At 41.4% G+C, this 21701-nt stretch overlaps 2 protein-coding genes across 4 annotated transcripts in view; one reads left to right on the top strand and one right to left on the bottom strand.

The window, feature by feature from the left end:
• Window positions 1–15643, top strand: part of nkain4 (sodium/potassium transporting ATPase interacting 4) — a 39272-nt gene extending 23629 nt beyond the window's left edge. Inside the window, exons 5-7 of one of the 3 annotated variants that reach the window (XM_020608080.1) lie at window positions 6982–7042; window positions 13295–13379; window positions 14402–15643. In XM_020608080.1, coding sequence (XP_020463736.1) covers window positions 6982–7042; window positions 13295–13379; window positions 14402–14411 — 156 coding nt within the window. In that variant the 3' untranslated portion in view covers window positions 14412–15643. Of the gene's footprint in view, window positions 1–6981; window positions 7043–13294; window positions 13384–14401 lie in introns of those variants that run through there. The other 2 variants (XM_020608083.1, XM_020608081.1) reach the window with 2 other exon arrangements.
• Window positions 15644–17020: 1377 nt separating this feature from the next.
• birc7 (baculoviral IAP repeat containing 7) lies at window positions 17021–20492 on the bottom strand. Its single transcript, XM_020608117.1, has 9 exons — window positions 20000–20492; window positions 19111–19210; window positions 18865–18946; window positions 18683–18728; window positions 18479–18485; window positions 18326–18366; window positions 17962–18171; window positions 17359–17424; window positions 17021–17223 (listed from the first exon to the last, which is right to left on the bottom strand). Exons 1-9 carry the CDS (start codon window positions 20490–20492, stop codon window positions 17021–17023), a joined length of 1248 nt encoding a protein of 415 aa, XP_020463773.1.
• Between the last annotated feature and the right edge of the window lie 1209 nt (window positions 20493–21701).

Below are 21701 nucleotides of genomic sequence, written 5' to 3'. Positions count from 1 at the left end.
CTTCCAAAATTTGTAAAGTCAGCTCTGTGTTGTTGCTTATTGCCGCTTCAGGCAGCATTCAGCCAAAAGTAACTTCAAGATTTAAAGGATGAGCTTGAAGTGGAGGCAACCTTTTCAAACTGGCATAATGTATTATTCATTTATCGCTGAGGGGAGTGGTTTGCCTCATCTCTGCCCTTATATTCTTTGTTTCCTTCACTGAAATCTTACTTGCCCATCCACCCTATGGTACATATTGCCAGTGAATAGTTCTAGTTTTTCTACTAGCATAATAATAATGACTGATTTTCCTGTAAGTCTAGTCTGAAAAAGATCTGCACTGCCTTTCTCCTCTCTCTATCTTCTTGTCTTCCTTTGCTTCTGTGCATCTCGTTCACTGTTAAATAAAACATTTGAGTGTGAGAAAACATCTCTGGTGAGATGGTGGGTAGTTAGAAAGAAAGGTATGAGAGAGAAGAAGAAAAATGGTGCAAGATGTGATTTTTAGTTTGTACATCTATAGACGTCACTCTTACATAATAAAGGTAGTGGGAGATGTCAACGGGTTGTCAGCCTATGAACTTCTTATAAAACAGCCAGAAACAGTGCTCACATATACACACAGACAACATATCAGTTGGTGTGGGTTATTACTGCCACAGGCAATGCTTTCTTATGTTACCTCACTATTCCCAGGAAACCTGCTTTGACTAGATTGTGTGCAGCCTGCGTCATTCGCTCGTTCCATTGCTCATTTCCTCTTTTTTCCTCTATTTTTCTTTGTCTTCCTGTGTCCCTCTCCTGCCCAGTTCTCACACACTGTTTGACCTTCATGTCACCAACTTCAATGACGAAACTGACAGCGCACTTCTCTCTGTCCCTGCATTTCTCATTCATTGTCAGTTTTGCTCCTTCTCTCATTTTCTCTGGAGCTTAGAGGCTCTGTCATGTCAGTCTACTCTCTGTGTTAAAGTGTGGCTTGTTTTAAGGCCAGGGGCGAGGGTTGGGTGGGTGACTAATAACGCTCTCTGGTTAATTAAAGGGGGGCCCCTCAGTAGGACTCATGTGGACAGACCCCCTGTGATTACCGCTTGGGGCTGTGCTTGCCTATTGGGTCGACCGTGTGTTTTGTGCTTGTTCAGGTTCACTCAGTTCAGCAGCATGAAAACAGCATGGCCACCCCACCCGGCCCTCTCACTCACCCAAAAGGTCAGTGTGCTCGCTTTGATAAGTCCATTAGTCTATGTTGTGTTTCCAAACTCTCATGCTGAACAACCATCACCACTGAGGTAAATATGTTTTTTCCCACTTGTGTATATGCTGCATGGAGAGACAACTGGACGGATCTTTTGATGTGCTCGTATTTGAAGTCCAGTAATTTCTCAGTAAATGGTCATGCATTGTCTGGTATGATAGTAGCAGAAAGCACCTCTGGAATATGTCGATGCTGACACGGGATTGTAACTGCACTGCAAGTTTTACAGCATCAGCTTCAAAGGATTATAAAGAACCCAGGATTAAAAGACCTATGATGCAGAGGTGAGCAGTTATTAGGTCTGCTGGCTGCTGCCAGAAAGAAGAGAAGGAGAATCTCAAGACCAGAGGAGAGAACTAGTCTCCAGTGGACCTCTGAATATTGTGTGAGGCTACCCACAGTACATCATAAAAAATGAGTGCCCAACATTATACTTCAAAGGCTGTTTCTGCCAAGAGCTTTAATTGTTAATCTGTTCTGGAAGAAAAGGGATTTTCCTCAGATTTATTTGACTCTAATATTTGGTCTGTTTAAACTTTTGACAATGCACAAAAAAAGAGCAAAACAGGAGAGGACATAGAAGAGAAAAACAAGCACCATTAAAGGAGTTAATCTTTTCTAGTGGCGTGTTTGCTTGTTGAGTGTGTTCTGTTTGCTCAGTCAGACCTCATCTAAAAATCTTCTTCACAGTGCTGTATGTGAAGAACAGCGAGTGTTTTCTCCATTCATAGAGCTTTTCATTCTACATGGGCAGCCTCTTGTACATTTGTGTCATGTTTTTGGACATTAGCATGCTTTGCAGTAGCAGCTATTTGTTGTGGAAGAAGCAAATCGGCACCACACACACACTTAACAACCCCAGGTGGTTGTATGTAAGCTGTATAGATCTATGTGAGTGTGTGTGTGTGTGTGTGTGTGTGCACATTTGGAGAGGGGGCTGGTAGAAAAGAACAGGTGGATGTGGTCTCTGTAGTCCCAATCTCATCATGTTTTGTCATTAAACATGCAGCTGCCCACGCACAAACACACACATCTAATTTTCTGCAGTGAAGCTTGAACCTTATTGTCAGACAGAACGTCCTGGGTAATTAACCTACAAGACATCTGCACCACCTACCTCCTACTCTTTTTCTGTTCTTCCTTTACCATGTGATACATTCTGCCTGTGTATTATTATTCACGTAGTGAATTTTCTCCCAGACGCCACAGTCAGTAGTGTGTTAATTATCTTGTAGATCAACTCCCATGTCCATCACTTGCACAGGCTGATCAGCTGTGGACAAGACAGACCTCCAAATGTACATGAACTCCGAATGCTACTGAATAGACACATGTAGGGCTGAAAATAGCAATTATAGTCAGAATTGATGAATCAATTAATGTTCTTTGCAACTAAGTAAATGATTAACTATAAAAATGACCATCAAAATTTCACAACAGAAATTCTTGGGATTTTTTTTTCTGATGTACCCAGTTGATTTCCAAGGTTATTTTGGTTGCGGTTTGATGTACCAACAGTTTAAAACCCAAAGATTCCCAGTTTCTAAACAGAGAAAAGCAACACATCTTCACATTTGAGGAGCTGTTACTGGGGATTGTTGGGCTTTTCTCGCTTTATAAATGACTTAAACAATAGTCAAAACTGTTGAGTCATTTTTTGATGTTCTACTGGGCGGGTGCAAAGTCTGAAAAGGCCCACATTGTAGGATGTAGTTGTTTGGAAGTTTTGTAGTGAGCTGGACTGATAAATTTATAAATTAAATTTTAGCTTTGGAAATGTCTTGACAGTTGACTGTAGTCCTTATTGACTGTATTTGTCTAGAATGACTGAGACGACTGCAAGCTCCTAGAGTAATCATGAAGTGAAGTGTGAATGATTGTGTCTTGTCAGTAGTGGTTATGTGTTTTTTCTGGCACATTCAGCATAAACCTGACCTTCATTAGCTTATGCAAATACAAGTACCCTTCTTTTCTAGCAGCTGGCCTTCTTCTCATGCACACACATGAATGACTGAGCCTTCGACTTCTTTTTGCTCTAATTACGTGAGAAGAGAAATGCTGAACTATCACAAATGCCTTCTTTACTTTCTTGTGAAACATTGTAAATATTCAGTGAATGCCCACTGAAGGACAGCGTTGCTTCTGATGTATTCCCACATCAAGCGCTGAACCTTTGTATCCAGTTTTCTGCCTTCGTCCTTCTGTGAGTTCACTGTCATCGTTCACTGTCCAGCAACCTGCAGAGGAGGAGAGAGAACAGAGAGGAGATGAAGAGAAAAGAAGGCAGAGGAGACTTGTGAGTTGAGGAGTGACTATGATGTGAAGACTTTGGTTTAGAAAGTGTCAAAAAAAAAAAAAACCAACTACTACAAAGTGCAATTTTAAAAAAATGGCCAGTGCCAGTGAGTGTCCTCTCACACAGACCGAGATCAAGTCTCAGAGGACATGCGGGGGCTTTATGAGCTTAATTAATATGAAATTTATCTCCAAAATGATCCCTGAACTCCAGAAGTGACAGTCAGCAAGGAATGTAGAAGAGTATCTGTGTGTAGGAGAGTGTCACTTAAGGCTATTTAATATGCATGAGGACACTGACCTATATTGGTGATAAACTGCAGTGGCTCCAGCAAAAAGCCACCAAGTGTTCACTGTTCAGATCTAACCATCTTCCTTTTCATCACACAAAATGTACTGAAATAATAGAAAGCAAACTAGACAGGTAGGTTTAAGATCAGCCTATGGGGCGACTTTCTTAAAATGAAAGACAAACACCAGCAGAGACATCACTCACAGTCCTTCTTCTTTACAGTCTGTCTTGATTTGGTGTCCAGATCGTCCTGCTTTCAGCGGTTATCAGTTGAGTGTGAGCGACAGCGGTGATTTTCAGTGACAGGCTGCTCCCATGGGGTTTGAGTTTTACTGATTAAAGATATTAAATTTGAGGAAATGTGTGCTGTGATGGATTTGTCTAGTCACAACTGCTATGTTTAAGTGTGCAGTGAAGCTAAAAGTAGCCACAGTATGTCACACACATTATCTTCAGAGCAATGGCAATAGTGTGTCAGTACTCACAAACTGCCTTTGTGAAACAGGTTCTATAAATGAGAAATAAAGTTTAAAGACTTACCAGACACTGCACATCCTTGTATGATGCTACGACACAGGATTGTACAGCTCTGGAAGGTTATGACAGTAATTCTTTTATCCTCTGTTACCACAGTTGTCAGGTAAACAGCAGAATTACCCTGTTCATGTTGCAAAGTAATCTACCAGGAATGTGTATGTGTTGCCAGTTGATGCTGTGTTGCATCGAGTCAAAAGTTCAACAGGTCCAACTTTGATGCTGGACATTTTTTGGTAGCAGTCCTTTGCATTGACATCGGTGCTGTGTAAATACAGTGTTCTCAGGGAAATGAATAAAGGAGAGCTGCATTTTTTTCCACAACAGCATCATTGTTAATGTGAACAGGGCCTAGAACAGCCCCCTGAACTACCATCTGTATTTTGGAAGACTGGTTCAGACACTTGTAGAATCAGTGAAGCTGTCCTGGTAGCTCGCAGTCAACCAACACCTTACTAATGTGTTTAATGTTGGGGTTTCCTTTAATTTTTCACTCATCTGTATATAAGATACACAAACACTGTGCTGTTTTCTCCTGTCCTGTGACATGTTGCCTGTACTAATGTTTGACTCAATCCCAGACCACAACAGTAATCAGGGCCCCTTATGAAAATCACGGAAGGACACACTTGGTGCACACATTTACAGGAAAAGCACACCTGGACACGTACACAGACACAATACAGTTGAAATACGGGGTGTGCCCCCTACTGTTAACACCATCTTGTGTTTGACACTGGCTTTATACATATGCTAATGCCCTCCATTTCACTGCTGCTGTAATGGTTGTGGCGAGACCAGCAATTAGATACTAGAGAAAAAAAAAACAAGTGAGTCAGAAGCAGAGAGAGAGTTGTGTATCTTACTTAGAGGACACACCTAATGGCTTTTCCACCAGACACCACACCTTCATTTCATTTATAAATAAAGCATTTAATCTACATCTGGATGAACTACAATAAAGGATAATTATATTGTTTGCATGAAAATGGGATAAAATCCAAACGAGAGATGAAAGACATACAAACTCCACATCATCTTTTGTTTTTCTTAAAATTACAAGATAAATTATATGTTGAGTCAATGTTATATGAATAGCCACAATCACATATAGTCCTTCACCCCCCTTTGGGTTCTGTGTTTGTGCACCCAGTGTTCGAGGAGGGCAGCGTGCCCAATGCTGTGTTAATTGGCATGGCAGAGTGCCAAATGATGGATGGATGGGTGGAGAGAGACTGTCTCTCACAGTGTCTGTTTGAGTCTGATAGCCATCTGCCAGTTCCACAGGCTATTCTCAGCGCTGCGTGTTTGCCCACATGTGTCATGCTGTACAGCTGCTTGTGTGCTTGGTTTTGCTTTTTGGTGTGTTTTTGCATGCAACTGACTAGTGTACGTACACTCCTGAACATACCCTGTCAACACTGAAAGCACTGCCAGCACAGACACTACAATAAAGTGCAGTAGAGCTGTGAAAAGCAGCACTAACATTTCATCACCTTTTTGAAGTTGGCAAACTTTTAGCAAACTTTTGTTTGTTTACACATCCACCAGTTAGGGAGCAACACAGGGCCGTACCCAGCTAAGGATTTTGTCAGTCAGTGTGACTGTTCGACTAGCCATTCTTTTTCTTTCTTTCTTTCATTTCTTTCTCTGATCACATAAACATCAGTATTTAAATGCACAAGAGTGAAAGGAACAGATTTCTGAGCATTTAAAGATCAATAAAAGACAGCTGCATATGATGCAGTATTTAAACTGTGACCTATTTGATTTGATTATACAGTATATAATGTCGGGCTGCCATATGGATTTGTCACATCAACGAGACAGGCAGCGCACTTGTCGGCATTTTTTTTCTTCTGAGATGTGGTTACAGCCTAGTTTGCCAGCAAGTTTGAGCTTCTCCCCTCAGTTAACCACAGCACATGTTGTAACTGTATGTTTGATGTTTTCATGTTGCAGAAAGCCCCGACAGAATCACAGGGGGAAGCATTGAACAAAATGAGGAGAAGACGACGACAAACTACCAGGCTTGGGCTACCCTCTATTGTAATGCTCACTGGCTGACAAAAAATACATTATAACAAAATGAAAACAAAGGCTCGATTAGAAGAGTCTCAGTCAACTGACAGGTCTCTCGACTAATGAATGGACTATTCGACTATTAGGGGGGTAGCCCTAGAGCAACGTTATCATTACTTTGGAGTCGTGTTTCTGGCCAACTAATGTTTGGATGTCCAGGGTTCGCTCTCCTCGTAGCTTGGATTGATTCTCCACCATCTCCAGAGTGAACTATGTAGATCTTTAGTGACTGCTCCACTATGTTCACCAGCTATTCGCCCACTTTGTCCGTTTACCATTAGCTAGTTGGATTTTAGATTTTTTCTCTTTAAACTCAAAACAGCTGCCAGCTGAAAATGGTATTGTAAGAGCACCAAGAATTTTCCAAAACAGTAAAATTATGGGCCTGACAAAAGAATGAGACACAAAAACATTGCTTCCTCTTTTCCAGATGTTCTTTCTGTATTGTCTTTTTGTCTGTCAGTGCAAAAACACAGCTGTACATCGAGTGCACACTGCCAGGTCTGTGGAGTCTAACCTCGCTTGTTTGCTTGTGTGTTCACAGCTCCTGGGCTTCGTGTACGCCTGTTATGTTGTCAGCGCTATCACTGAGGAGGAAGACAGCTGTGAGTCTCTTAACCTTGTCCTTAGACACACACAGAGAATTAATTTTGAAAGAGTCTTGAATGATTCACTACCCAGATCTACTCACACACATGAGGTGGGAGTTGAGGAGAACAGGGCTACATCTTTCTTCATCAGTCTCTGTTCCTATCCCCCCCCCCACACTGTCACCACTCGGGTTATCCCCTTTCTCTCTCCTCTCTCCTCCCCCACACCAGCTGGGGCTCCTCTCACCCTCCTGAACCAAAACAGCCATGTGTTCCCTCTTCACGTCTACTTCAGCCCATTCTTTCACATGTGCACTCATCGCCTCATCTCACCTCTTCATCATCCTATGTGGCTTTCACCTGCTTTAATGTACTCTGGCTTTCACTTTCTTCTCTCCATATGCCTCTTGTATGTCGCCCCAGCTGTCTGTCACCTGGGCAGACTGTACACACACCTTCCTCCTAATGTCTGTCTCTCTTGCAACTTGTCAGACATACACATCCTTCTTTGAAGTGACTAAGAGTTAACCCTTGACATGCATAAAGCAGGCAGAGAGTGAGAAAAGGGTGTGTGAAAATATGGCAGGGGACCATGATATGAGTCAAAAGAGAAGATGGGGAAACCAGAGACAGACACTTGTGATAAATGACTCAACTGCTGTGACCTTACAGGCAGTAGGTCAGAGGTCCTGCTGGAAGGTAGCCAGTTAGAGGGCAGGAGCCATTTGGTCTAAGGGTCAGTTGGAGTCATAAATATCTGATTAGCACATCAGTGGCTCTCCTTAGCTATTCCCACATGCATGAAAGCCTGCCTTCATTAGTATTTCAGCAAATGACTTTAACCAAATGCAGAGAGGTGTAGGTGTCAGATAGCTGCATTTATAATGACTGAATGAAAAAGCTCCCTCTATGAGGATTAGGTCAGATTTCAGAGTTTTTCAATTATATATTCAAACATGAATGATTTTTTAAATACTATTATGAAGTATCTGATGCCTGGTGCTAATCATGTCAGTCCCTTTTCTGGACACCCAAACCATACATCACACTAATTGCATCTTTAAAAGCCGACTCTTGTAATTTGGTGGATTTCTTATGGGGTTTCTGCATGTGTTTCTGTGGACTACTGGGACAGACGTTCAAGCAGTTCTTTGGCAGTCACATACCAGAGATTCGCTGGCTATGAGTGGTTAGCAGTGCCAGTTAAATCACCAGTCACCACTATGAACTCCTTTGAGTGCAAAACCTTAGCAGCAGGAGTCCAGTCAACTAGAAAAAAAAACCAACCCTTGACCTCAGTGGCTTTTCTTATTGTTTTTGGTGATCTTTGAGCTTCATTAATTTCCTACACGGGCTGTCGGCACCAATTGTTTGTTTAACATCATAAAAAATAGCAGCAGAGCAATATGGAAATGTTGGTTTAAAAAAACTACGTAGTCATTCTGATTTAAGCTGTGTGGAATAAAGTACTGCTACATCGCTTCCAACCACTGGCTCTTTGTTATTGTAACCTGCGCTTTGCATTCACAACATACTGTTTTGTTCATGCAGACACAGGTGCACAGATACACACACCAACACAAAAACCAGCTGTGCTTGCATTTTCCTCTCTCATTTGCTGTGTAGATTAAAGCACGTTTCCACACTGAGCTCTATGGCTGCCTCAGCAGCTGTGTGATGTCTGACAACTTTTCCTTCTCTTTACTCCTCCCTTACATGCTTTGCTTTTCCTCCCAGCTTTCTCACAGGGCGATAAAATAATTATGCATCAAAATCCAGTTTTAGTTTGTTTAAGAACTCTATGCCCTCTCCCTCTCTCTGTCTCTTCTCCCATTTCTGGATTTTGAGCTTTTAATGAGGTTGTAAAAAGTTAGAGGTCCCTGATCACTCGTGTATCAGCCTCATCAAGCTTTCCTGGTCAATAACATCCAGATTTGACTGCACCTCACTGAGAGAAGACAGGCAGGAAGATGTCTCAGGAGAGACAGAAGGAGAGGAAAGAGAGAGGGAAGGACACAAGGAGGAGTATTTGAGGGGAGCAGAGGGAGGTGGTTGTCAGGAGTAAGCCAAGGAGAGACAAAAGGAGACGGGATAATATACAGGAATAAACAACATGAGGGAAGATGAGCTTTTCACAAATAAGGAGACAAGACAGGAATTCCTGTCATACAGAGGGCCTTCTCACTCTCAAGGTAAACGGGTGAGTTAGATTTGAGTGCGTGGAAAAATAGTGGAATGAAACACGCACACATTCACCCACACTTGCGTGATGCCAAGTAGTCACAGTGGGGCGAATATCAAGCATCATACTGTATATATAGTCAGCTCAGGGTCTGACATGGCTTTCAGGCACTTATAGTGTGTGTGGGTGAGTGGTCTCTTCTTTGATGAGACTTTGTAAGTGCATGTATCTATGTGCCCTCAATTGTACCTACTGTATATCTTGAATGTATTTGTGTGTGACTAACTGTTTGAGTATAGGTGTTTGTGTGTATGACTTTGTTATCGGTGGTGAGCAGACACACCGGCAGAGCCAGCGGTGGGGAAAATCCTCTTTGTAAAGTAGGTCGTGGAGTTAGCTGCCTGGCACTGCGATAAGCCTAGCTTTAGCATGTCTGCTAATTATGCCGCTGCCCTCTGTTCTGAGTCACATCATCAGGAAACTCTCCACAGCAGACAGATCAACTGGAGGGATGGATGTGTAGATGAAAAGGTCAAAACATCACAGAAGCTACACCCTTTTCTTATGTTATCGCCCCAGTATGTTTTTAAGAATGACATCAAACAAGAACAAAGATCATGAATATACCCTTTTCACAGAAGACATTTTGACACGTCACAGCTGGAAAAGCACAGGCATAAATAATAAAATGAACTACGTCTGAATTCCACTTAGCTGTGTCACCGTCCCGCTGTAATGACTTACTTTGTTTAATTATTTTTTCAAGGTTCTTGCCAGGCAGGTTGTTCTCCAAGCATCTTGGAGAACCTGCCATAGTTGCTGGAGCCACTGTATGTTCAGGTATAAGGAGACGCATTTAAAGCTTTGTTTCTCTATAAATGTTATGATTGGGCCAATGTGAACATAAATATATGATTAAAAATAGAAAAAAGGCAGTGCTGGACATTGTATAACAAATAAGTGATTAGCAGTTGTTGTGACCAAGACACAAATAATGAGAATTTAACCCTAATAGTGCACAAAGAAATAAACGCAATGGCAGTATTTGATGCATTTGTCACATTAAAGTGCTCGCTGCTTCATGTTAATCTATCATAAATACAGGCAAACTTTCCACGGGCTCTCCCGTTCTGCCTCTTTGCATGGATGATTAACTTTAAATGCACTCCAAGTCAAGCATACCTAAAGTTTTCATATGCAAAATTACTAAGCATTAAACTGCTAAACTGGGCTTTAAAGTAAATGAGTAGTCTGCACGATGGCTGTGTAATGATGTGTGAGGACAGAGATGCAGTTATCTAGAATGGAGGCAACTGTGAGGAGCTCCCAAAAATACAGCGTGTGTGTGTGAGGTGGAGAGCGAGGGAGTGAGAGAGAGACCATAAATGTATTTTGTATCTTATCTCTTACAGCAAAATGTCAAACTGTTTGTCTGCTCTTTATCGCTCTCTCTGTCTCTGACCTGTCTCGCCTTGTTTTTCTTGATCTTCCTCACACGCCCCTCTTTTATTCTCACCATCCCTGTTTTTTCCCTCCTGGTCTTTTTCCTTTTTATCTCTGTGCCTGCATTTTATTTCACTGTCAGCTCACTAACCCTTCACACACACACACACACACACACACACACACACACCCACACACACACTGTAGGCGATGTGGCAGTATTCTGTAGATTGCTCCTAGTTCAACACAGGTCCACTGACTTCGAGTTTCCACTTAATCAGAATCATCTTACATTAGCCCCTGCTTCTTTAGGAGCACCATATAGATGTCCTAACTATTGACATGTATATATTTCATTTCTTTCTTTCTTTCTTTTTGTGGGCCCACTCAAGTGAAAATGAGCTTGCTACATCTACCTGCAAGAAACTGAGTTGCCTTTTCCACTATTAGGGAATCAAATGCACTGATCAACTGCCAATATCTGTTCCCAAGGCCACTAAATAAATTAAATACATGGTTAATGTTCTCCCCTCGTGTATTCAGATCATTTTGTAAATGTTCCTCATCCACGCTTGAATGTCAAAGCATTAGAACTGTGCCTAAAGCATCTGTTGAGAATGAACAAGCCTGCAAGCTTTTAGCTTTCCACCATTTCATCTAAGTACCTTTTCACATTCATATTTAAAATGTTGTTTGCTGTTTACAGACCAAGCACAAAGAGCAGATTGCTTCAGCAAGTCTAAAATATTCCTAAAAAAGTGGACCACGTTGCCTGACATAGTGTCTTAGTGTTTTCTAAAAGCCCTGTTTTTACTGTTCAGAATATACACTGATTTCTCCACCATAAGCAGTTAGCGAGCTGCATAGAAGATCCACCTCAAGGTCGGGGGTCAGATCACTGTGTCTAATAATGAACAGGGGGAAAAGGCTCAGTGAGGGACAAGCACAGAATATCTTCATCACCATAAGAGCAGGTAGCAGCACATAGGGGCAGGACAGGAATTTTGCCATTTGTGTTCGAGCTGAGGTACAAGTGGTAAGTTTGACCTGTTTAGAAGAAAAAGTAGGAGATTGCCATAGTCATTAAGAGTCATCCTCTTGGGACTATAAATATCTCTTAGACATTTTCATAACCATCTGTTCAGTGGCTCTCATGATGTCTCACTCTGAACTAAAAGGTTGGATTGACAGACTACCGATGAACAGGCTGACTGTCTAAAAATTATTAATATTAATATTAACTGTCCATTAATATTATTTAGCACAGTTTATCATTGCAGGGGATAAATCCCCACCTGCTTATAATGAGAAAAATCACTGGTACAGAAAAGAGCAGGGAAGAGGTGTGTGTGTGTTTGTGTGTGTACAGATGAAATGTAGAATCCCAGGAATCCAGTGCAGGGTGAGAGGGCCGTCCCCCCACCACACCCTGTGGCCCATCCTGCCAACCTATCAGTATTCAACAGACCACCCTGGCCTCCTCATATCAGGATGGAACTGATGGGACTTTACAATAGTTTCCATGTCTGGTTTGTGTGTTTTCCCTAAGCTGTTGGCTCCCAAAAAAGTAACAGATCCACCCTTTATTGTTTTTTTTATCCCATTGAACTGGAATCCACCATTTGTTTTATGCTTTTTCCATTGAATCAGGTTCAAGTCAAGTCAGATTTTATTTGTATAGCCCTATATCACAAATTTGTAGTTTAGCCTGAAGGGGCTGTACAATTTGCTCAGCATATGACACCATCTGTCCTTAGACCCTTGACATAGACAAGGAAAAGCTCCCCATAAAAACCCCTTTAACGGGAAGGAAATGGAAGAAACCTCAGGAAGAGCAACACAGGAGGAATCCCTCTCCCAGGTTGGACAGCCGTGCAATAGATGTGGTGTGTACAGAATGGAGCATTGAGGGCAGCTTCTCTTTTTCCACTCCTTTTGGTGTTTTACAAGAGGCTCGCAGCTCCTGGGCAATTTGGCCTCTTCCTGGTGCACTTTTTCAGTCATTTTCTCTTTGGGCCCCTATCAGTCAGACCGACAAGTGAAACGCGCCCAGTCCTCCCCTCTCTTTCTCCCCTCCCTCTCACTCAGCCTTTGCATACTCTCAAGAGCCATGAGCCTTTTCCTTCATCTCATAAATACGTATCTCTCTGCATTTGTGATGCGAAGCACTTGGGTACCAGCGTATCCCTCTTCCTTCTTGCATGGCGTAACATTTGTTTGCTCATCTGCACTATGCCAAGAGCCTGAACTCTTAAGGGAGAAAATAAACAGAAAGGGTTGAGCATTCGGTTGGTGGCTGAAGGTCACCTCTGTTTCTGAGCGATAAAAAGGCTTATTTGACAGCTGGCCAGCTTTCGCTTGTTCCTGAGCCCTCCCTCTGGCCTAGGCAGATGCACAGATGAAAAACATTTAGCCAGAGATTTTTTTTAAAGGATTTTTATTTGTCAAAGTTAAAACAAAAAAGATTTGCAGTATGTACTGTTGTTGGCAAGCTACCTACCTTTCAACATCTCTGCATTGTGTCTTGTTTCCATTTCATCTCTCGGTTGCTTGTTTTCACCTTTTTTTTTTTTGATCATGCATGTTATCGTCTGTCTTTTGATTTACTCCATAATGTATGTGTTTAATCCTTTTGTTTTCAGTTGATTTTATTGGTGGATTTGACCCATTCCCACTCTACCATGTCAATGAGAAACCATCTCATCTCCTCTTAAAGCCTGTGTACCTGTAAGTATCACTGTGCTGCCATTCTATATTGTGCATGTGTTTGTAGGTATAATGTGGCTATAAGAACAGGTGCATATGAATATGCATCATTATTGTATTTTGTGGTCATGAAAAATCTGGAAATGTGGTTTCCAGATTTTTCCTGAAACTATATATTGATCAAAAAAGTATTAGCGATGACAAAATGATCTCTACTCAAGGTCCACTCACACTTGTTCCAGAGCTTTTCATTGTTTGATCCGGATCCAGTAGGTTACAATAGTGACCAGAAGTTGTGCAGACAGTTGCGTGTTCACTACGTGGATGTCTGAGTCATGTCTGGGGAGTAAACTACTCTGTGAAACATGCTACATCCTGTCAGAGGGCTTTGGGGAAAATGAAGGTCTTTCATGGATTGTACTGTTGTGTTATTTGTGTTCAATGTGCATCTGTCTTTACGTCACAGGCAGTTAATGACAGAAACATATCAAGACAAGTGCATACAAAAGTCTGTCTAAAATAAGAAAAATTGGTTCGTTTGTCCACAGAACAAATAACAGTAAGCCTGGGAAGTCGTGTAATAATTCTCTGCCATGAAATAAGAAATTAATATTTTATTAGCTTCTCGACGGTTTAATCAGAGCAACAAGTCCCCGACCAAAATAACCACATTTAATGCATACAGTAGTTTGTCCCTACCCTTTCATACGATCCACAGGAACATCTCTTAAAATAGCAGCTTCCTCTTTTGTTCTCGCCATAATTACTACGGTAATTAATATCAGTCGTCTAACAATAATGTGTAACTGTAGGTGGTAGTAAGCTGCTTGTACACGCAACCTATAAGCTTGTTTTTTTTAGAGGAGAACAGTCTCAGTGAGAAGGAGGAAGCTTTCATCTCCCTAATCTACTGGGACTTACATTGTGGTTAACTCTATTCACAGAAGTGTGAGTACGTGTCTGAATGTGTATGTGTTTTTGAGCAAGTGGCCCAACAACCGCTAACCCTCTGCTCTTTTTCCCCATGTTTCTGTTCTCTTCAGGTCTACGTAAATAGGAGAGCGTCCAGCAACGAGGTGACACAGCAGATTTCCACAGAGACAAAACTGCGGTTTTGACACAAATGACCCCGTACAGCAGGGCACACCAGACATTCCTCCCCTTCTTGGTTTCAGTACTTTAAACATGTCACTTACTGGTGTGCTGCCCAGAAAAGCCAACACGTCTCAGTTATTGTTCATTGTTTTCCAGGGAGGTATGACGGGATCAGAGAACTGGGGATTGCAGTGTAACAAAACCTCTTACTGTGTATTTAGGGAAGTATGAATCATTTTCTTTGTGCTGAGTTCTCTGCTGAAGTCCCGTTGCTGTTACCTGCATAAAACTCCCCAGGAACATGACTGTATAGAACATGTACAGCATATAAATACATTGTGTGTAATCAGGGGCTGCCCAGCATTCCCAGTCTGTGGTGCTGTGTCTTGGAGAACTTGGTGATTTAGCATGTTATTGCTGGTTTGGCTCACATCTTGGCCCGAGGGCTGAATTACAGTGGAGCCTGTGGGATGAGCCATTGTTTGTTGCCTGTTTACTTTAGGGCCAGGATCTGTGTGCATAAATACATGAATAAAGCAGGAAGAGGTAGGGGGAGTAAAGATGTAGAGGGAAGGGAGGGAACAAAAGCACCAAACATACAGGGGCAGTTGTCAAAAATAGAAAATGTAAATATAGACTGCGGGGTGGTAATTTGAGATTTAGAGTTTGAGACTTGAATTATCAAGAATGTTAAAGAGTGTTAGCATGTAAAGGGTGTTCAAATACTAGTAACAACATGTGAGTCTTACTTTTATTTCTGGAGTCTTATTATATTTTGACTTTACTCACCAACAGCCAAGAAGTCAGGATGTCTGAAGTGTCAGGTGGTGATGTGCTCAAAGCTTTGTTTTTACTTCACTTCTCCTCTTTTAACTCCTGACACATCAAGCTTCCAACAGTGGTTATCACTACAGACGCTCAAGCAAAGATTACATAGCATATTTTTATCTTGAAGAAAACAAATTTGTTTTGCTATTCATATTGCACAGAACAGTGTTGAGTTGTGTGGATATTGTTGTCAGCGTAGAAGTAGCGTGGCTGTACCTGAGTGGGTCAGAGCACTGCCTCACATCGGGTCAGCAGTTTAGATTCTCATTGGTGATAGTCTCAGTTGTAACTGTTTTATAGCATGTTTTTTACAGGGTATATGTTGTAATTATGTGTATAATGTTAAGTAATGAGAAAAAAAACAAAAGCGATGTCTTCAGCTGGCTATATGTGAGCTGGTTAAACTATGACTGAAAGCTTCTTCTGAGTAGTTTGTTACTGGGACTTCTATTCTTCTGATCTTGCAATACAGGCAAATGCACACACACCTGAGTCATACCTCCTAATCCCCTTCCTTTGTACTAGATCTGTCATGCTGCGAATCACTACTGCCCTCTGGTGTTCAAACTGTTCTTGTACAAGTTGCAAGGTGACTGTTTCTGGTTCACATCAGTTCTCCTATAAATCTCCATTGTTTGCCTTAAAGGTTTTTTTGTTTTTGTTTTTTTCAGATAATGTTAAATGTTAAAATATTATCTTAATGTCATGTAAGGGGCTGCCCCAGTTGTCTTAATGAATCTGAATCCTGAATATTTTAAGCATGTCATTTGTTTGATTACAGCAATTCTTGGTGAAAAGATTAAAATTGATTGTTTATTGTATTATTATTATTATTATTATTTTATCAAAAGAGCTGTGAAGCAAGAAGTTGCTTTTTGTTCATTTTGGTTTTAAAGGTATTTGGTTGGTAGTCAGCACCTAAAAAAATCCTGCTGGGTGTTTGATGTACTTCACTGGCAGATAGTCTACTAACTGTTATGATTCTGAAAACAATCTGACCACTTCTACTGGCTGCATTCACAATAATCAGAGTTTGATTTTGCAGGTCACCACACTCTTAGAAAGATGCATAATATACAAGTTATTATTGTCTTATAGGTTTACACACTCCTGGTTGGCAAACTGCTGTGTGGGCCAGTAAAACCACAAAGCATCTCATATTGTAACATAATCAGTATTAGTACTGAAATGCTACTAAAATAATGTAAAAACTAGTCTTCCACTCAGTGCAATACAGCCTCTTCCTAAAACTCACTGACTGAAATGAGTTTAAAGCTGTTACAGTTGTGTATATGCTAATCTCCACTGAAGAAAGATTCCACCTCTGTAGAAAATTTTCTTTGAATAGAAAGTGGGAAAGATATCTCTCCTTCTCTCCAACTTTCTTTGTACTTCTCTCTTCTATTTTGTGTCCTGTGTGGCCCCATCCCCATATAAGCTGACTGTGTAATCCCATTTATGGAGAACTGTGCTTTGTGTTCATGTAAATAGTTGTTAATAAAAAAATGTGCTTTTGCTTTGCGTGTCATTTAGTTGATGTTTTGTTTGTGTAAAAAATGAAAACCAAAAGCACTAATTCAACAGCTTAAAATGTTTATTATAGAAAATGATCTGTGAGCTCTGACAAAACAAGCAACCAGCACTCATGATTCTCCTCAGTACAAGGAGAAAATGAGTACAACGGAAAACTCAAGGCCACTCATGAAACACCTGTGTAGCAGTGGCTTCTCACTAGAGCCTTAGGACATGAAAGTGCGAACACTGCCTCTGATGACAGCTCTGCAGATGGGGCAGTGACGCAGGCTGGCAGCACAATCACCACACACCACCAGATGACCACAGGGGATGAAGACAATGGATACCAGCTTATCCATGCACACCTTACAGGTCCTCTCCTCCTGCAACTGCCTCAGCAGATCTTCTGGACTGGGGTCCTTCACTGCTGCAGAGACCACAGCAGAGAAAAACAGGTGAGCACACATGAGCAGACTACAGTGTATGTATAAGGTAATTGTTTGCTGCAGCATAAAGTAATCATATGTCAGTACTTCTACAGCTATAGATGTTGATCTCTGACCTCTCTCTCTGGCGGGTGTTTGTGTCCTCACATTTCCAGTGCAGGAGCCCTGCATCATCTCTAGATCTGAAGCGCACAAACACGAAAAAGTGTCAACTCAGACATCCAATGTAACATGTTAACAGGTGAAGTCACATTTCTGAAGTAAAACACTATTTTAAATAGTCAAAGAAAAGACTGGGTTTCTAGGAGACTAAATATTAAGGTGTTTCTTTTTGTGAAATATATAATAGTTTTGCACTCTGGCCCTCAAACAATGATTTAAATCAAACTGAGAAATTTAGAGAGGCTATGGATCCTTGCTGGACACGCTAACAACTCCTCAGTCAGCCAGACAGTTTTATTGAAAGAGATCACATATCAAAAAGGCTGAAAGCCACTGGTTTGATTTTTAACAATGTATAACTGAAACATTTAAAGCTACTTATAAAGTTTATAAACTAATTAGTAATTATAGCTGTCAAATGTATTGGAGTAAAACATATTTCCCTCTGAACTGTAGTGGAGTAGAAGTAAAAAGTGAAGTAGAGGTACCTCACAACTGTATTTAGATACTGTACATGAAAAAAATGTACTTTGTTCCTTTCCACCACTGGGTGTTACCTCCGTACTGTGGCTCCCTCTGCCTGTCCTCTTCTTCTGCATGCAGTACATCAGCAACAAGGTCAGACACAGAAGTGTAGTGCTGGCCTGTCAAAAGATACTTGGTCTGGACAAGACTCTCCACCACGCTGGCCTCAAAGCCCATCTGAAGCACAGTCTGCACCACAGGAGAAAGCATGGCTGGGGAAGCTCCCAGACCTCCAACCATATCTGTGAGATGAGAGAAAGAGGACAAGTGAGGAAGCAAAGAGAAGCAGTCAGGTGACCATCACTGGAAGTTCAGTTTTTACACTAGGCTGAGTACCACACACTATTCAATCTACTACATAAATGGGATGATAAATTATTCAGTTGTGCAGCTTACCTTTGTTAATATGTTTCAAACCACAGACCTCTTCTGTATATCTGCTGAAATGGATTTTATTGTGATTCCTTCATTGTATGGAATAATTACCTTCTCATGACTGCCCTGCAGCCATGAGCAACAGTCATGGTTTCTATAGCACTGCCTAATTACCGCAATCCTAGAGCAAACATTAGCTCAGATAATTGAACACCCAGTTATTACATTTTCAACAGCACTGTAAAGAAAAGTAATGGACCTGCTTTCTTCCAAGATGAGTCTGTGCAGTCTCTAATTTGAGATTTTAAACAGTGCTTGTGCAACCCAAGCTGTTATAACTAGCAAAAGCAGATATTGACACTTTTCCTTTGGACTCACCACTTCTGGAGCCAACATCTCTGCCTGTGGAGGTCTGTGATCCGCCCTAGAAAAGTGGTAATATGCAATGAAAGTTATGAATGATTTTGAGGCAGCAATAGAAGACTGTAATTTAATAATGTTTTGTCTGCAGTGCAGCACACACAGACTTTATCCTGGGCAGATAAGATAAAGGTTCTCACCATAGTCTCACCCAGATGGAAGTGAGTATCCCGTATGTTGCTGATATAATCCTGCCCTCTTGACTGGATTAAAAACTCACACCTGAGAAACATAAATACAGTGTTTGATACAGTATTTGTTAATCTGCTAAAACAAAACAACACATTCATTGTGTATTATAAAATAAGTTTGCCAGTGCAAAAAATAGGCAACTTATGTATTAAACCTGTGTCTTTATATTGGCCTGTGACTAGTCCTGTTGTTACCGTGGAAACCACTTGGCATGTTCCTGCCAGGGGTCATCCCCTGGCTCCCAGTTTTGCAGTCCTCCATCACAGTAGAAGCATTTGACATTGTCACCATGACCTGTCAGGATGAACAAGCCTGCTGTGAGAAAAGGCTAATGACCCAGACTGGACACAGAAAATCTCTTTAAAATAAAAAAAAAGGGCTGATTACAGGGAATCAATATGCAGAAACTAGAATCTGTAAAAATTTAAACAAAGATGAATCTACTCTCGCAGTGAGAACAAAACTTAGATGATTAACTACATGGTAGGGTTACTTTATCTGATCACATTTGTTTGTATAGGTTTTCATGATATTGTGTCCATATTTTTTAACACCTCCAGCTTTGTCCAGGTTGTTCTGTCCACAACACCCTCAGGACAATTGTACTATGAACTTGCTCACAAAGAGAGGTCACTCTAGCAGTGACTGGGCTCCGTGCTGAGTCCACCCATCCATCCATTATCTATACTGCTTATCCTGCAGAGGGTCACTGGGGTGCTGGAGCCAATCCCAGCTGACCCTTGGCGATAGGTGGGGTACACCCTGGACAGGTTGCCAGTCTATGACAGGGCTAAAACGTAGAGAAAGACAACCACACACACTCCTACAGGCAATTCAGTCGCAATTTAGAGACACCAATCAACCAAAGCTGCATGTCTTTGGACTGTGGGAGGAAGCCAGGGTACCCGGAGAGAACCCAAGAAAGCACAGGGAGAACATGCAAACTCTGCACAGAAAGGCACTGGCCAGGGTATTGAGTATTTCACTGAAATATACGCATGTGTACTGAAATTTTGCTCATAAACTATAAAAGAAAGGAGATGATATGAATGGTTTTAGGGTTTAAAGTGAGACAGTGAGCACCTGTGTAGAAAAATCCTGCTCTGGCAAGAACATCTGGCTGGATTGAGGCCTCAGTGGGCCAACTGTGGAAAGTGGCAAGCCGGGAATCCTCCACCTCCATCTCTGGGTATGCCGCTTGTCCAACTGTCTCCTGTTCATCCATAGTCATTCTCTGGAGCTGGCTTAACAGCTGGCCATCCACAGAGTCTGAGGATCCAGCTTGGAGAGGAATATTCCTCACAGTTTGACCAAGTATGAACCTACAAGTAGGGAAATGTCTCTTGTGCTCAGCTGCTGGGCTGTCTCCATGCACCCAACATCTTAAAATCCCTCTGCAGCAGAAACACTGGACTTTATCACCGGGGCCTAGAAAGAAGAAGCCTGCTTTGGCCAACTCTCCAGATGTGACAGGTGCATCTGTTGGCCAGTTCTGAAAAGTCTGAAGTCTCTCCTCTTCTCTTTGCATCTGAGGCTCTTCAAGGATGTGCAGCATAGTTCTCCTGTCATCCGTCATTCTGCGGAATGTAGGTTCTCCTTTCTCTTTCTGTTCTGTGCCAGTCATCCCTTTTGCAGTCCATAGCGGAACATGCACTGAAGGTGAGAGCAGCGCACCAACTGAAATAATATGCTCAGCTGTTGGGGCATGCACAGTGGCCTGCAGGAGACTACTTTCCAGAAGAGCCGGAAAGAGAGAAAGAGAAATGCCAGAAAGTCTGCTCATTGATGCTTGAATGAATGACAGCCTGAACATGCCGTGTTGCTCTGCCTCCTGGAAAAAGGTTGGCCATGTAAACCTTTTTAGAAGCACACTATTGCGTAAAAAATAGTTTGACTATTAAAGGTTTACTACAGAGTTATTTAAACATAGCACTAAGAATAGACAGTCACATCAAGCTTACAACAAAATAACATAAAACTATTTGTTTATTTCTTTATAATAATATAATAAATACTGTGTTGCTGTGTTGTGTTGTAGCCTTTAATGTTCACATATAGGCTAAATGATATAAGTTATAAATTTAATTTTTGGCATATTTAACACAACCAGTATCTTACTTGCTACAAATTACAGTAGCTATTACTATCTTTCACCACTAGGGGGTAGCAATGATGCATTTACAAGCCCCTAAACTGTAATGACTACTGTAATTTATAGCAGGTAAGAATCTTACTAGGTCCTGTTAAATAAACTGTTGTTATATAGTTATAGGTTTCAACCTCCTATGTACCACACAAAGACCTGACACTGACATTTTTAAACCCATTACAAAGCAGTTCATATTTCTGTCTATAGTTTATGAGGTCCCTTGCCACAAAGGCAAGATGCAGGGTGACATACGTTTACTGTGGTCTGGTGTCCTCTTTTTACATTTCAGAAAGCCTCACATTAGCACTGTGCTGAACTAAACTGTCAGATCCAAGGGGCCCTGCAGAAAACCACCCCCAGTCTGCTGATATTCCCCCTCCCCGCACCATGTTTTATGGCTTCAGAGCGCACATAATATAGCACCAGTATCAGTTCAAGTAAAATAGATAGGCCTTTTAACCTAGGTATCAGAGTATCGGTGTTTATGAGTTGGAGTCGTTAGTTATTCGTTGTATTAACCATAGTCATTTTAATTCTAACCTGGTTCTTTTGTCTGAAGGCCCCAAGAAGTAACACTCAGGATACAGGAATCAGCTTCAAGTAGATTTATTTTCTTCTGGTTAAATGCAGAGTTAT

This window comes from Monopterus albus, unplaced genomic scaffold (genome assembly GCF_001952655.1).
Source record: "Monopterus albus unplaced genomic scaffold, M_albus_1.0 scaffold91.1, whole genome shotgun sequence".
Taxonomy (NCBI): Eukaryota; Metazoa; Chordata; class Actinopteri; order Synbranchiformes; family Synbranchidae; genus Monopterus; species Monopterus albus.
This window is presented reverse-complemented; position numbering and strand designations above follow the sequence as displayed.

Coding starts and splice junctions, on each gene's coding strand:
- birc7 (XM_020608117.1), bottom strand. CDS start 20,492: ATGACGGATGACAGGAGAACTATGCTGCACATCCTTGAAGAGCCTCAG. Junction 18,729..18,864: donor TCCATCTGGGTGAGACTATG/GTGAGAACCTTT, acceptor CCACTTTTCTAG/GGCGGATCACAGACCTCCAC. Junction 17,224..17,358: donor AACACCCGCCAGAGAGAGAG/GTCAGAGATCAA, acceptor TGGTCTCTGCAG/CAGTGAAGGACCCCAGTCCA.